We start from the raw sequence: 16561 nt of genomic DNA, 5'->3' as shown, positions 1-16561 counted from the left end.
AGGGCGGAGCAGGTGAGCCGTGGTTGGGCAAGCATGGCGGCGGGTGTGGGAGTGTAATGGGCGTGACGGCTTTCTGCTTTCTTCCCGTCTCTGCATAGGAACTGGGATTACTGGAGTATGTTAATGAGTTTTTGAGTCTGCCACCCAGGCACTGTTGAGGGAACATGTCTCAGCTCAGAGCTTTAGATCTCTCTCTCTCTCTCTCTCTCTCTCTCTCTCTCTCTCTCTCTCTCTCTCTCCCTCTCTCTCTCTCTCTCTCTCTCCCTCCCTCTCTCTCTCTCTCTCTCTCTCTCTCTCTCTCTCTCTCTCTCTCTCTCACTCTCTCTCTCTCTCTCTCTCTCACTCTCTCTGTCATTCTCTCACTGTCTATCTTACTCTCTCTCACTATCTCCATCTCTCTCACTCTCTCTTATTCTCTCTACCTCTCTATCTGTTACTCTCTCTTTCTCTCCCTTTTCCTCTGTTAATGTCTCTCTCCCTCTCCCTCTCTCTGTCTGTTTCTTTTCTGTGTGTGAGAGAGGACAGCTGTCATGCATGTGTGTGTTTCTCTTTCTGCTGCCCTACACCAGTTTAAAGCAGAAAATCTCACTAGAGATTTACTCAGTCCTCTGTGAAGTGTCAAATGCATCCATACACCCTAGACACACACGCACACAAAAGAAAGAAAAAAGGATGTCTATAAAGCCTGAGTTTAATAATAGAATTACAGACCTTTGGAAAACACTCACCGGGCCTTGTGTTTGTGTCCAAAATCTTGCAATAAATTTTAGTTCTAATATTGAGTAAAACCTGCATTTCCAGTTGGTCTTTTTGGTTTCAGATGGTTTTATAATCAAAAATCAACACCTGATGAAAAACTTGCTGATCATTGACACAATCTATGCATGGCCAAAGCATGAGTCATGAACTCTAACTCTACACCTACATACTACAAATACTACATTTCTACACAAACCCAGGTAACTGTATGTATAAGTGGGCTAACGTCTATAATATTCTCCTAGTCTTCCCATATAGGAAAGGTCCACCACCCCTCCCTCCACGCATGTCCAAGCCCATGATCTCTGTGACGGCCCAGAGCAGCACTGAGTCCACGCAGGACGCCTACTTCCAAAGCACCGGGCAGCCCGGGCTGGGCCGACCCAGGCAGCAGAGCAACTCCGTAGACCTGACGGAGAGCAGTGTGGGGCGCACCTCCAGAGGGGGCCACTACCCGGGAACGGGCCCGGCACGCTTCCGTCAGGCCAGCAACTCCGCAGAGAGCATGGACGGCCGGGCCCTGCGGGACGCCATCTACCCGTCGGGGTTGGGTCCCGTCAGGCCCAAGCACAGCACTTCGGCCGACAGCCTTTTGGAGGGACCCAGGGTGCCCAGAGAGCGTGGGGCAGGCAGCCTGGGCAAGTCTGCTTCCCTGCCCCAGAACAGTGTTGCCCTGAGCAAGGCAGCCCAGAGCTCCGAGGAGCACCGACAGGAGGCCAAGGGCCGCAAGTGGAGGTCTTCCATCGCCGTGCAGGTGAGTCGGAGCACGACGCTGTCAAGACACTGTCAGGACACTGACTGACTATTGATTTACTGACCTATAACACTGACATATTTAAATGACACTCACTATATATATATATATATATATATATATATATATATATATATATATATATATATATATATATATATATATACATATATATATATATGTCATTCTATTACAGTACTGTACAGTTATACACCGTGTTGTAAGAAGTAGTGTCTTGTTCTGTTCCACATACTGTATGTTGTCCACTGTGTGTGTAATGTAGGTGGACAGCTCGGAGACGTTGTCAGACTCGGACACCGAGGGCAGAGCACTGAGAGAGGTTCACTCCATCGGAGTCCAAGTTGAGGATGATAAAAGGTTTCTGCTTTTCTCTTGCCATCTTGTTTGTTTTGTTTTTTGTACTTTTCTCTTTATTTTTTTATGGATTTATTTCACACACACCCCCCCTCCTCCGCACCCCACCACAGCCTTCACAAGTGACTCTAATCAGATGTGATTGGATTGACAAGGTAACAGGGTTGGGAGGAGTGTGAATCACAGTGTGAGCAGGAGGTGTCAGGCAAGAGCTTTTACACACACACACACACATCCATGCGCACACACACACTCTCGCACAGGCTCACAGTGGAGGTGTATGTGTTGGGAGCACAGAGTGTGAGAAGGTATAATTAGGCCTGACGTAATACGCCACAGAGTGTGAAGAGATGTCATAGTCATCCAGGCTACAGACTGATGAGCTCATTATAATGTGGATCATGTGACCAGATCGTTACCCTTGTCAACGTCACACAAGAGGTCACGCTATAAGGAGGAAGACTGCTAGTTAGGGCTGTGCTTTTCTTTTAATGAACAGAATGGCATTTGGCTAGTCTGGTGACAATATTGTAAAGCAAAGTCTAATGAAACAGTCTGTTATATACAGTCTGTTAAAGATGTTATCTTCAGTGTATTCATGTGTATGCTAACCAAGCTGTAGAATGTTTTATGTATCTTACGTCCATCTCTAGTCCCGGAGATCTACCACATTGTAGACTTTAGTTCTGGCCCAAATAATTAGATGATATTGAAGACCTTTGTTTAAGTAGATTGCCGTATGTTCATGTTGGAACTAAACTCTCCCAGCTCAGTAGCTCTTCAGGACCATAGTTCAAGTACACTCTATCTTGAACATGATTATGAAATAAATTATTGTACATAAATGTGAAATTACTGACTAATGCAAAGTGTGTTTCCTTTGTAGGCGAGCACGTTTCAAACGTTCCAACAGTGTGACGGCAAGTGTCCAGGCAGACTTGGAGATGGAGGGCTTTGGGACCCTGAGCGTGCCCACCCAGGACAAGGGCCTGCAGTTTGGCTGCTCCTTCCAACGCCACTCCTCAGAGCCCGAGTCCGCCGGGCAGCTGGTGGAATACCGCACTGTCCACACACAGGGTCAGTGGGCCTACCGCGACGACTACCACACTGGCTACTCCGCTGACCCTTGCCCCCTCGAGCTACGAGCCCCGACGCGGGCCCGTTCGCCCCTGACCCCCGAGCGGGCGGCCGTGGGCTGGCACGAGGGTCCCCGCAGCTTGCCGGACTCGGGCCGAGTCTCGCCCTGCCTCCGAGACGGGGAGTTCTTCCTCCGGCTGCTGCAGACCGAGGTGGAGCGGGTGGAGGGGTGGTGCCAGAACATGGAGAGGGAGGCGGAGGAGAACGAGCTGCCGGAAGAGGGTAAGTCGGGGGGGGTACGAGGGCTCGGCTGACTTCTCTCTGAGGTGAGCTGGCTGTGTGGTGACTCCCTCTCTGCTCTTCCGCAGTGCTGGAGCTGATCAGGGCGGCGGTGGGCAGTGCGCAGATACTCATGTCCCAGAAGGTGCAGCAGTTTTTCCGAATGTGCCAGCAGAGTGTGGTAAGCAGCGGGCTTCTCCTCTCCTCACGCCTCCTTCTTCTCCCTCAGGAGCTACTAATGAACATCATTATAGTTTCATTATAATCTACGTGCGATATGTAGCGACCTCAAAAAAGACAAAGAAAAAGAGAAACCCTGGTCTTGTAAATGTAGGGCAGTCCGCTGATTTTGACTTCCGCTCTCCGTCCCTCGCAGGACCCCTCGGCTTACCCCCAGCCCAGCTCTCAGGACCTGGCCAGCTTCTGGGACCTGCTGCAGCTCGCCATCGAGGACGTGCGGGTCAAGTTCCAGGACCTTCAGCAGATAAAGGACTCGGGCTGGAGGCTTCCGCCCGAGAAGAAGGTGAGGAGAATGGTGCGGCTGTGAGCACAGGCCGGAGTCCACAGCCAGGCCGTCAGCATGCCGAGGGTCTGCTCTCTCCACACAGCTCGCTAGTTACGCTGCAGCTGTAGCAGTGGGACTGGACCTGTAACGCAGTGCTGTGACACGATAGGTCCCTGCCGAGCCTCTGGTTCTGAAACACTCCACCCATCCTACTGCTGTCTGATCTTTGTCTGAATAACTGTTTTACTCTTTTTTTTTCTTTGTCATTTTTATCCATCTCAAATGTTCTCGTCCACCCACGATAATATGGCACCATCCATCTTCATGCCAATGCCCACACTCTCACGACCTTGTCTTGCATATGTGTGTTTGTGTGTGTGCGTGTGTGTGTTTGTCATGTCCTTTGTTCTGTGCATACAAATATGCTACATCCATCACTGCTCCAACACCCCCCCCCACCCACCACAACCCCTGTCCGTCTCAGGATGAAAAGAAGCTCCCTCCTCCTTTACCAAAGAAGCCAGCAGGTGGCGTAAGCGGGACTCTGCGTGCAGAGAGCCTAAGCGAGACCGGGCTGGGCGGAGCCGGCATGCTAATGGTGTCCCGTGGGCGTGGCGTGCCCGTGCGGGAGAAGTCGCTGGACCTGGGCGAGCGTCCGAGGCAGGAGGCGTGCCGGAGGCTCCTCCAGGCGGGGCCTAAGCGTACCGCCTCCTTCCGCCAGAACTCCGCCACGGAGAGCGCGGACAGCATCGAGATCTACATCCCTGAGGCCCAGACCAGACTGTGATTCAGCCCACACTGCTTCTGTCCATCACACAACACAGGCCAGCCTCCTCCGGGCCCCTGCGTATATACCCCACGTGCACCAGTGGCCTGGGAGGAGGCTTAGAGCCACGTGACTCACTCACAACACACGGAGAATGACACGGAGGAGAGGAAGTCTGGGAACCTTCTGGATGTATGCTCACTCACTTGTGTTGAACCAGTACTAATCCTCACAGGAAACAAAAGGGCTCCCACCAGCACAACCAAGTGGTGTGAGATAGAGGTTTTGCTCTGGTAAGGTTTGTATTTCCCACAACCTTAGAACTGTTTCAATAAATGCCTCCGAACAAAACGGGTGCAAAGTTATCTCGGTGAGAGGATCTTAGAATTTAGTTATAAATGACTGACTCTTTTGATATAGTCTTAATATTTTAACTGTGCATTTTAGTTTTCCTGGTGTTGTGATGGTAGTTCCTCTCACTGTGAAACAACAGCACACTCTTGTGGCCAGGTTAAATAAGTGCATCCCTAAAACTCAGGCCAAACAGTATGAATTTGGGCTTTATCTCTTTCACAGAGAACTACATGAGCAACATAACCCAGCCTCCACACCTAGTCATTCTCAACAGGGACATACTTGCAGTCAATACGTCCAGTTTGTTTTTGGTTTACCTTGACATTTCTCTAAATATTGATGCAGTGACAGGTTATCAGAACGAGACAGGGAAAAAAATGTGTTAGGCTCTCAAGCAGCAGACTGTGCTAAGGTTTGGACCACCGTGAAATGTTATTGTTCAGCAGTAGACAATCCGACACTTTCATCGCCATCCTGCTAAGAGGTAATGGTTAAGGGAGGGAAGCTCCTGTCTCGCTCCACTGAGCCACCACAAGTGTCCGCGTGTAAATAACAGTGAAAGCTTCTTGGGAGAGAAGTCAGTATCACTGTCATGGATTGACAGAGCCAAAAATTCCAGCCTCTCTAGCATTAGAAAGGAAAGAGTCAACTGTGAAATGTTGTGGTTGAGTTGCAAGAAAAATATTTGTGAACAATTGGAATTACCTGGATTTCTGCATAAATATCATAAATATTTAATAAGAATTGTGTGGTCTGATCTGCAATAGATCCCCAATACATAATCATAATCTGCTTAATAATAACACAAGCTATTGGACTTTTTGTTAATATTGATCACATGCTGAGAAGAGTAGATAAACCTGGTAATTACCACCTGGTAACAAAATCCTTCACCTAATCTTTCCTTCTTTGTCTAAACAGAATTTGCAGAATGGCTATGAGTATGTTAGACTCTTCATCCTTACAAAACTATCCAGTTTGTGGATATTTCAGAAATTAGTTACAGGAACACCTCAGGCCATGTCTGTGGATTCATCTATTCTTTGTAATTTTCTTGTAAAATGTCCTGATACCAATTTGAAATTATGCTTTTTTCTGGTTTTTTCCATGAGCATCGAGGTTCAGGGATCTCTGTGCACCCCACTCTTTTAGTAAGGGTATCTTTCTTCATCTCTGAATGCTGAGCTCGTGCTGAGGTGTTAGTAGAACAGACCCTCCTATGACCAACAGTGTGATAAGTGTCCATTGGTTCTCAAGCCATCCTGGAGGGACTAATGTACATTCTGAACTTATGACATGCTTTTGTAGCCAACCTTTGTGCAACCTGTTTACAGAGCAAGGCATGTCCAACTCACACTCTGATATGACCTCACTGATTGGACCTGTGGACTCCATTAGTGTACAGCAAGGGTTGTGTTTGATGGTGTATGGTTGGTGGTTTAATAGAGTCCAGGGAGTACAGAGTCATGGCCTGAATTTCATATAAAAACACATTTTAAAATACATTTATCACAAGATATTATAAGAAGAAATACAGGCAATTCCAGAGGATTTATGCACTCTATTGAAAAAGTATTGTATGAAATAAATATTATTATTATTATTATTATTATTATTATTATTATTATTATTATTATTATGTTTATTTTCTTAGTCACAGGAATATGATGTTGAAGAATAATGTCATCATGGAGGTTTTTTCATCTATTAAATATATACCATGTCCACATACACTAAAGGAAATGGCTAATAGCTCTAAACCTTTAAAGTATGCTCAATATTCTACTACGTATTTATTTGTGTGGGATGGTGGATGAAAAGGTAAATAGCGGTTTATATGTTTTCAGATGTAAATGAAAAAATGGAAGGTGATTGCCCTTTTTATAGCACTGGTGCCAAAATCCCTGCTTGTATGCCTTCAGATGATTTGATTTATGTGACGATGTTTCTCATTTAAACTAGATGGGATTTGTTTTCCTTGTTTTGTTTGGCTTGTTTGTTTTTCACAGTACAACTGTGAATAGGAAGAATATTTTATAGGAAGATGTATATTTTATAAATGAAATTTTTGATTCAAATAAGAAAATACAAGAGAAGTGAAATCATCATCACTATACTATACCTACGTATAAGGAAACCCAAGAGATGGACAGGGGAACTGCCATGTTGTATATCTCGATTTTCTTTGCAGTCTATTGCCACTCGTGTCAAACCGAACCAGTTGTTTAAAGCGCCAGCCTTTGTGATCTGTTTTCTCTGACTCTCCACCTCAGACCTGACAAGACAGGCTCTCTGTGTGGGGCTTTAAGGAAGGAGGACAAACTGGAGTCAATCAAGAATCATTGTTCTCTGGTATCGACTACATGTGCCTAACCAGCACTATGTGTGGCTTTCTCAGCTGAATACAGTATTATATTCAACATAATGTATGTTATACGTATGGAATATGTATTGTTCCGATAATCCAATTTATATTACTTTATTGGATACTCTCTTCAGCCAATAACTACCCAAATCTGTAATGTAATTTGCATGCTTTTTATTACATCCATTTATAACTTTATTTTCTATCCCTCAAACTGTGCATTTTACCCACATATATGCAGTCGGCCATTACGTCACTTTTCTTCACCTGTTTTTTTTTTTTTCTTCTGTCCTCTGGCTACGGGATGGTGGTGTTTATGTACTATGTATTGCATTTGTATTATTTTACAACTGCTGGACTTTATCTGCATTCAAGTTGCAAAGGAGTTGCATTTAATATTAATGAATGCCAGAATGGCATCTAATATCTGACTCAGTATGTCAGAACACAGAAGCACAACAGACTACTCCCTCTTCCACTGTGAAGGACTTCCGTCCATTTAATGTACTGGACTCTACATTTCTGGTTGTCTGCTTATAAACAAACAAACAAAGACACTTTTATCCTAATTTTAACATTTTCCAAACGAACATTCGGAATATTTCGTTTTGTCCGATTTTGCAGGAGCTGAATTGACCGTTTTCAATTTTGACTTTTTAAAGGGTCAAATGTTTGAATTTTGTGATGGACTCATTAACTGTTCAGACAACAGAGGAACTCTCTAGATCGTCACAGTGAACAATGATGCCTACCAACAGAGTACCTGCTTCTACAAGCCGTGTCCCAGAATCCATGAATACACAACTGAACATTCAAGAAAACACACACACACACACACACACAGACTGCTGTTCTGTCATTCTGTGTACATCTTTGCCTCAGTCTCCCTTCTGAAACATGACCCAGACATTTTATGATACACTGTCAGGGTACATGGAACACTAAGATAAAAATGGCACTTTTTCCAACTGTGCAATATGCCTTGAGCTACACACAGACAGCAAGATCTCTGTCACAATGTTGGTCTTCTATAGCATTTGCTGGGGTTTCTAGTGCAAAAACAGGATGTAGCCACTGTACTTGCCGTAACCAGAGTTAGATAGTGTGGGTTATAATTATATCCTGGTAGCACAGAGGAGCTTGTAGCTTGTGCAAGGCACTGTGATGTAGACTTTTTGCGCTCCATAATAAATCACTGGAAATTACATGGGTCATAGACTTCTGAGCAATTACTGTGTAATTAATTATACCTTCTCATTCTCCCGTTTATGTACAGTAAATATATCTGTTGCAATGGAAGTTATTGTTATTAATATTATATGGATTGTTAACATGACTATTGATATATTATAAGGAAAATGTTCTTTAATTCTCAATATGGGAAACCTGTATTCTCAAATGCGTGTTTATAATGTATAGAGAACTACCCTATTTAGGTGACTTTTTACTGCTGCTAAAGTAGAAGGGGGAAAACGTTTCAAGTTTTAGTAAAACCTATTCCGCAAGCCCAGGGCTGCTGCATGTAAGATGTGGATGGAGGGGCCTCTGTTTGCCCATTGTTATTGGAAAACTCTTTGTGCCTGCAGGTACAAAGACACTGTACAGAGGAAGGCCATGGAGTGTGTGGGGGTTTTTTTGTTTCCACTTAAAAAAAATGTGGGCATTCTGGCATTTTTTGTTATGTAGCAAAATCTACATCTTTAGCTTCTGATCAGTTTATTTAAGGAGTAATTACATATAATAGCAAGAATGCACTGCATTTGACCTCATCACCTAAACATAATTATTACATTGTTTTTAATCACTGGAAGTGTAATACGGTGCCATGCTGTAACTAGTGTCCTTTTAATTTTGTACGTTTTTATTTAATCTTTTTACCGGCCAGATGAAAGAGCAATAGCTTACCATTTTTTTTCATAACTACATGGAATTTGAAGTACCCACTCCAATGTGATATAAGAAAGAGTTGCAGCTAATCGCAAAGGACATTTGCCAGCTAATGAGTTCATCTACTGTGTTTTAGTTTCACTTAATCATTGTTCTCTTGCCATAGACATGTAAAGCTAAATGTCTGCTAGAGCTAAATCAAGAGCAGAGGCACACTGTGATGTGGTCGACCTAACACAGAATGTAACACTGTCAATGGTTGTAGACATTTTTTTAAATGATTATAAAGCTATTTTAGCGAGTTAAATCACTTGGGTGCCCTGTTGGTTCTGTGTGTCTGTCATATTTTACAGGAGCAAACATTTTTCTGGCATGTAACCGTAATTATATAATATGATAACACCATGGTAAAAAAACGGATGACCAGACTTGTCTAAAAGGAAATAAAAAATTTAATTTAGAAGTTTCTGATACAAAGTAGAAATAAAACAAACCATGAAACAAGTAAAAGTAAAACAAAATCTGAACTTCTCTGCCTTCTCTGGCCAAAGCCACTGGTCAAGGCAGAAGTAAGAGACATGCAGCTATGGCCTTCTGGTCCTTACTGTGGTTGTCTACTGCCATAGACTACATTCAGAGAAGGGGGGAGGGGGGGGGGGGGGGGGGGGGGGGGGTATTCTGAACAACATTTTTAACCAAGCTCCACCCACCACCCTACTAATGGCAGTGACTCCCTTCATTGGGAGTTTTTTTTCTTCTTTCAATTTCATTTCAACAAACAAAAATCAAAGTGGACATCCTACACGGCAGAGGTCCGGCATAGTTCACGACCCCCCTGAGCTGCATCACTCCTGCGTCTCCATGCTTTCATCCTCTCCCTCTCCTCCCTCCTCCAGTGCCTCATCCTCCTCTTCCTTGCGCTCCGGCGGTTTCTCGTAGGCCTTCTCAGACGGAGTGACAATCACTCCATCCCACGTGGACATCTCTGACGCCAGGTCTGCACACAACCATGACAGTCACTTAGAAGACAAATTAGGAATAATCAGAGAAGAAAGGATGATGTTTGAGGGATGAACACAGACAAGTAAATTACGTCCTTAACAGACAGAAACTCACAACTAGCATCGCCTTCCAGGCCCAAGATCTTCCTGTAGCCACCATGTGAAAGAACTCTTACCAAAGTCTGGGCTGTAAAGCACACCATGTCCTGCAGATGCAAATAGTCGGATCAACCAGTTCAGCAGTCTCAGAACAATGTGTGTGTGTTTTTTTTCTTTTCCTCCAAATGTTACGACCTGTGTGACAATACCTGCTGCTCCAGTGTCATTACAGTGTGCACACGGAAGTTTCCACTCTCACATGGGTCAGTGATCCCCACAGAACCAGGCAGAAAGAGCCCAGCTGCTAACATCTGGAGACAGCGTCTGCACACAAGCAAAGGCACACGAGCAGACACAGGGAGAGAGAGCATGTCAAATATGACTGGACAAACTGTTTACATAAATGCTATATATACATAAAAAGAGGATCTGCTGGTTTACCTGTAGGCTGTGTTAAGTGACAGGGGCTGTCTGGAGGGGTTATTCATAACAGCTGAGTGTCCCTAACAAAACAATAACAGTAAAGTCAGTCACGGCTAGTGCTCATTTGTGCTAAACGCTAAACTGAATTCAGATATTAACTGAAACCAGACAGACGTCCACATGCCATTTTTCTCTTTATATCTCAAATAAAACATCAATTATGTTGTAAAGAAAGAGCATGACTGTCAATGACAGGACTAACCAGGAGATCCAAAATCCAGGGCGTGAGAGGCTCAAAGCCAGGAAAACGCACACGCAGGTCCTTCAGCAAGCGAATCAGAACCTTCACCCTAGACGTCACAACACGGCACCATGATTTACAGAAACATTCCCCATGTCATTTCAACACCAAGGCAACCAACACTGACAGAAAAACAATCATTTGGTAGGACCGACGTTTCTGATGGAGCGACTGTGTGAAGCCTCGCCTTGATAATTGCTTTGAAGACAGAGGCAGAGTGTAAGAAGCCAACAGACTTTGGTATATTTGACTGGATTAAATGCAACGGAGGTGGAGGAGAGGCATTGCTGGGCAGCACGAGGAGAGACGGTGGGTCCTTACGTCGACTGAGACGCGTTCTCCTCAAACCAGCGGGCGTGGCGGATAGCAGCCAGAGCACTCTGCAGCACCTTGATGTCCACTTGAAAGGAAAAGAGGACCAGGTCAAACTCTGGGCAGCACGACGGTACATACACAGGCGTGAATACACAAGGATCGGGCCCATACGGTGAAGCTCTGGGTCCAGCTTGCGCAGATTGGGAGGGACCGTGGTGATGAGGATCTTCACGGTGGCGTCGGCCGAGCTGATCTCAAAGCCGGTCTCGTTAGTCAGCATGGACAGCACTGAAATAGAACCGGAACCAATAAAAGTGTGCTCTCCCGAGGGAGGGGAGGTTACCATTCACATCATCTCTGGAGGCTTCTCACCCTCAGCTGGGTCCTGAGTGCGCAGTGTTTCCACTACTTTATTTCCCAACGCTGCGACCGCCTCCACTGCAGCAGACAAAAGGGTCCGTTAGACCAGACGTACTTGCTCAGGGCCAAAAGAGGAACATTCTCCTCTGAACAAAAGCTTAAAGATTATTAAACAACTTACAAGTGGGAAGAATCTTCAAGATAACAACAAGGTCGGCCACATTGTGTCCTGTAGTCATCGTTCCCTTTTTGTATGAGCCCACTTGTCGTACTTCTTCAATTTGCTATGAAAGTATTGATACATCATGAATGGCTGTCCGACGTTAGCATACTGCTTCTCAAACAGATACACTGGTCTACTTAACTTACCACTTCAAAGTTTCCAGGAGCTACAATTAAATTATCAATAACATTGTTGATCTTGGTTACCAAGGACAAAATGGATGACTGCAAAACAAACAGAAGCAAGAATAATTAGTTTGGATAGTGTAAATGAACAGTGTCAAAACTGGGTGGAGGTGGTGATGCAGCAAACGGGTACCTGCTCAGCAGGAGTGGGACTAAGGTCTTGGTTTCGCTTAAGCAGAGCCTCACTAAACGCAGTCTCGTCAGGCGCTGGCTTCACCCGTGGAAAGGCCATCTCACACTAGAACATAGTTTAGAACAAATGCAGGAGGTCCATGTTAGTCTATGTATACGGGTCAATTGACATTTTGAAATTTCAGTCTCACTGTAGTTAATGGGCTTGACTTAAGAAAACCCAGGAACTCTGTGTTAATAATCCATAAACTTTTATTGTTGTTCTTTCCTTTTTTATTTTATTTTTTACAACAGTCAAATTGTAAAGCTGAGGAACACAAAGGAAAATACACTTACAACGTAAAAGTCAAAGGGTATGTGAGGCACAAAGGGTCGATACCTGCAATTTAGGAAAAGGCATAATCAACAACAGAGGCTTTGACCACACACTTAAATCGCACTATGTGTGTGTGAGCGACTACACACTAATAACACAGACACACACTAATAACAGACGTGTGTGAACGACTACACAATAATAACACCGACACACACTAATAACAGACGTGTGTGAGCGACTACACACTAATAACACCGACACACACTAATAACAGACGTGTGTGAGCGACTACACACTAATAACACCGACACACACTAATAACAGACGTGTGTGAGCGACCACACGGATCACAGACACACACACTAATAACAGACGTGTGTGAGCGACCACACGGATCACAGACACACACTAATAACAGACGTGTGTGGTCACCGACACACACTAATAACAGACGTGTGTGGTCACCGACACACACTAATAACAGACGTGTGTGGTCACCGACACACACTAAATAACAGACGTGTGTTACCCTTGGACGAGTCCTCCACGGGAGCCGAACCGGCCCCCACGGCCCCGTCCCCGCTCGCCTCTGGGGTGGAGAGAAACCACAACACGGTGAAAACACTCTCACAAACACACAGAAACCGTATTTAACACACATAAACAGCCCAGTCTGTAACTTCACTCGAGATTAAACACTGGAGCGGGTTTCATTCATTCACTATTAGCGTTAGCCGACTAGCAAATCAGACCTCAATAGCTAGCTAACTGTGCCATGCAAATTCAGTACGTTAGCGATATACAATAGTTTTAATTGGAATGCGATAAAAATAGCACAAAAAATGTGAAATTTAATCTGTACCTCATTGCGTAAGACGTTTTGGCAGATTAACAAAAGAACGAACTAACGAACAAAAAGCCACCGGCTGATGTACCGGTCCGTGTCGGAGTTCCTGCAGGGAGATAGTGAGCTAGTCACGGCGAAAAACAGCGGAGGATCTTCCACAGCGACAACCGGAAGCGCCATTTTCAAAATAAAAGTTCTAAACCAACGACTAAATGTACACTAAAATACATACAACGGATAAGACTTTGAAACAGTCAATTAATGCTACATACGCATAGCGTCTACTAATAACGAATCACTACAAACATCTTATTCACATGAATGTAATGTGTGTGTGACATATTTTGTCAATTGTGATTTTTCACCACAATCGAAATTGGTCCTCCACATTTACCCATCTGTGCAGTTAGAACACACACACTAGTGATTACTAGGGGGCTGTGGTGCACACGTGTCCAGAGCGGTGGGCAGCCCTAGCCTGGCATCCAGGGAGCAGTTGGGGTTAGGTGTCTTGCTCAAGGGCACCTCAGTCATGGCCTCAGGTCTGGGAATCAAACCCACAACCCTCCGGGCCCAAGACCGGTTCCCTAACCACCAGACTGCCCCTATGTTTTGCAGATTGATGCGTAAATGTATAGAATATGCTTTAACATAGCAGGCCAAAACCCCCTCTATCCGTCAAGGTAAAATTTGTCTTTATATGCTAGTTTACTTGATTAATTGCTTTCTTTTAACTTTAATGGACTTACTTTATTACTTTATCATCCCATAAAGACCAGATATAACTTAAGGGAGTGAGTGTATTTGGATTAGCATGATTATTGTGAGGATGTATAGAATCTAAGGAGGGCCAGGTATGGAAAGAGAGGGTGTAACATGACACTCATTATTCAAATATATTTAAATGATGGGGTGTGAAGTGTGCCAAAGTAACTGTTTGTTTATGCACAAATGTAGTTTGCTTTCCAATTAATATGTACTTAGTAATGATGCCATTCCAATTATTAATGTTTATTATATTAGTTTTCAATTAAGATGGAAAGTCTTCTTGGAAAAAACAATTGACACACAAAAGGGCTAAAGAGTGCATTATGGAGAGTATGGAAATATGTAAATACTCTCTTTTCCATACCTGGCACTGAGTTAGTGATGAATATTTTTCATTGCACATAGTGATTTTGGCTTGTGTGCTGCTGGTATGCATTGAAAACTTCATGCCCATGGCTCTTGTGCCGATATTGTTTCCAGAAGCTGTTTGGTGGGTGATGTAACAGCTGGCATCCCTGGTCTGTGATACTGCATGCTGCAGTGCTTTGTGGATGAGCTGTTACTGCTCCACTTACATTTCACAATAATAGCACTTCCTAATGGCTAGGGCAAGGCAGATATTTCAAAAACTGACTTGTGGCAAGGGTAGCATGCTACATGTTTAAGCGTTTTACATTAACATTTACATTTACAGCATTTAGCAGACACTCTTATCCAGAGCGACTTACAAAGTGCTTTGCATCTGATAACAGAATTCATCCTAGGTAATAGTACAGATAGGCCAGAATTTAAGATACCATTGAGTCAGACTACTACTAAACTACAGGAGTCAATGTCATTACCTAGTGTTTTGCAAGTTAGACGTTTGCCAAGAAGCACAAATAACCATAGACAGACATACAATTTAAGAACAACGGCAAGTGGTATCAGCCGAATTAGTGCTCTGGTAAGAACTCAACAAACAGGTGAGTCTTCAGTCTACACTTGAAGATAGCAATATACTCTGCAGTCATAGCAGCTAATGGAAGATCGTTCCACCATCTTGGAGCCAGGACGGAGAATAGTCTGGAGCTTTGTGTTCCATGAGACTTTAAGCATGGAGTTTTGAGTCGAGCCAAGCTTGAGGTTCTGAGTGTTCGCTGTACAGATTGCCTTTTTACCAAGGACATCATGTAGGGAGGGGCCAGTCCATTTTTGGCTTTGTAAGCAAGCATCAAGGTTTTATATCTGATGTGTGCCACTACTCGAAGCCAGTGAAGAAAGCATAGCAGAGGAGTCACATGTGAGAACTTGGGGAGATTGAAGACCAGTAGTGCTGCAGCATTCTGAATTAGTTGTAGAGGTCTGATGACCCGTAGAGGAAGACCTGCAAGTAGGGAATTGCAGTAGTCCAGCTTAGAGATTACTAGAGACTGCACAAGCACTTGAGTAGCTTCCTGTGAAAGGAAGGGTCATATTCTCTGTATATTGCAGAGGAGAAATCTGAAATCTGTTTTAGTCCAGCTAACGGTACTTAAAGTGATCATCTGTGGAAATTAGATGACTCATATTTTCAGGTTCTTTTACAAGTGAAATTTGAAGCCCTAAAATAAGACACGTCAAATCTACCTTTAAATGAAAAAGTATGCTTCATGTAGGTTAAAAACCTATATGTTCTAATGGATGCTGATCTCAGTTTTAGGGGTATCAATGCAATTACATAATTATCATTCTCTCTGAAATATTCATTATAATGTGCAACGAAATGTGAAATTCCTGGTCAAAATAAACCCATGACAGACACCCATTATTAGCAGGGTTGATATAATTGTGTCCTTAACTGGTTTTCCTATTTGTTCAGCTGCTGGAGGTCTCACTAGAGACAAAAGAAACATCACCCCAATGAATTTTTCAACTTTTTAATGATTTTATTTTGTTTTTATATTTCCCCTGATTTTACCCATGAATCAGGTAACTCTGCCCGATCACATGGCAGCAGCCAAAAATTATCTTTATAGCTGTGGCTCATGCAACATCTGGTGTAGCACACTCATAAGATACAGGACAGAAGTTGACTGTGAAACGTCCAAAAAGAAAGTGAAGCATTAGCAACATGACCTTCAGGTAGGGAGGCATTTTAACATTATAATTGTCTCTCAGTAACCGCAGGTGAGATCAATTTTGCATGCTGCTTCTGTGGAATAGGATAACTCAATAATTCAGAATGATGGCCACCATTAGACTGCAGACTAGATGGTTACCTTTAGATTGCAATATTTCACTAGGCATCTGAAAGGCTTAGCATCAACAATTATTACAAAACCATATGAAATGTTACAGCAATCAGTTACTGGGGGTGGGGTGGGGGGGCTATAATAAACAAATAAAATTGCTCATCACTTTTGAACCGCTTGATATAAAATCATCATTCTTTCATTTTATGACCGGGTTATGCTGAATGCAGTAAAAATTGTGAATGTGATGTCAT

At 43.8% G+C, this 16561-nt stretch overlaps 2 protein-coding genes across 2 annotated transcripts in view; one reads left to right on the top strand and one right to left on the bottom strand.

The window, feature by feature from the left end:
• dlgap3 (discs, large (Drosophila) homolog-associated protein 3) overlaps positions 1-8448 on the top strand; it is a 120578-nt gene extending 112130 nt beyond the window's left edge. Inside the window, exons 7-13 of the mRNA XM_077008695.1 lie at positions 1-12; positions 1005-1513; positions 1797-1891; positions 2775-3247; positions 3334-3425; positions 3621-3767; positions 4234-8448. The exon at positions 1-12 is cut by the window's left edge and continues 196 nt beyond it. Of these exons, the coding sequence (XP_076864810.1) occupies positions 1-12; positions 1005-1513; positions 1797-1891; positions 2775-3247; positions 3334-3425; positions 3621-3767; positions 4234-4536 (1631 nt within the window). The 3' untranslated portion in view covers positions 4537-8448. The remainder of the gene's footprint in view (positions 13-1004; positions 1514-1796; positions 1892-2774; positions 3248-3333; positions 3426-3620; positions 3768-4233) is intronic.
• Positions 8449-9790: 1342 nt separating this feature from the next.
• ilf2 (interleukin enhancer binding factor 2) lies at positions 9791-13478 on the bottom strand. Its single transcript, XM_077008692.1, has 14 exons — positions 13342-13478; positions 13009-13068; positions 12497-12539; positions 12162-12266; positions 11990-12067; positions 11802-11904; positions 11633-11698; positions 11432-11548; positions 11267-11345; positions 10907-10994; positions 10663-10724; positions 10431-10545; positions 10238-10328; positions 9791-10118 (listed from the first exon to the last, which is right to left on the bottom strand). Exons 1-14 carry the CDS (start codon positions 13344-13346, stop codon positions 9967-9969), a joined length of 1164 nt encoding a protein of 387 aa, XP_076864807.1. The 5' UTR covers positions 13347-13478; the 3' UTR covers positions 9791-9966.
• Positions 13479-16561: the final 3083 nt, after the last annotated feature.

The sequence above is a fragment of the Brachyhypopomus gauderio genome, chromosome 6, assembly GCF_052324685.1.
Source record: "Brachyhypopomus gauderio isolate BG-103 chromosome 6, BGAUD_0.2, whole genome shotgun sequence".
Lineage (NCBI taxonomy): Eukaryota > Metazoa > Chordata > Actinopteri > Gymnotiformes > Hypopomidae > Brachyhypopomus > Brachyhypopomus gauderio.
This window is presented reverse-complemented; position numbering and strand designations above follow the sequence as displayed.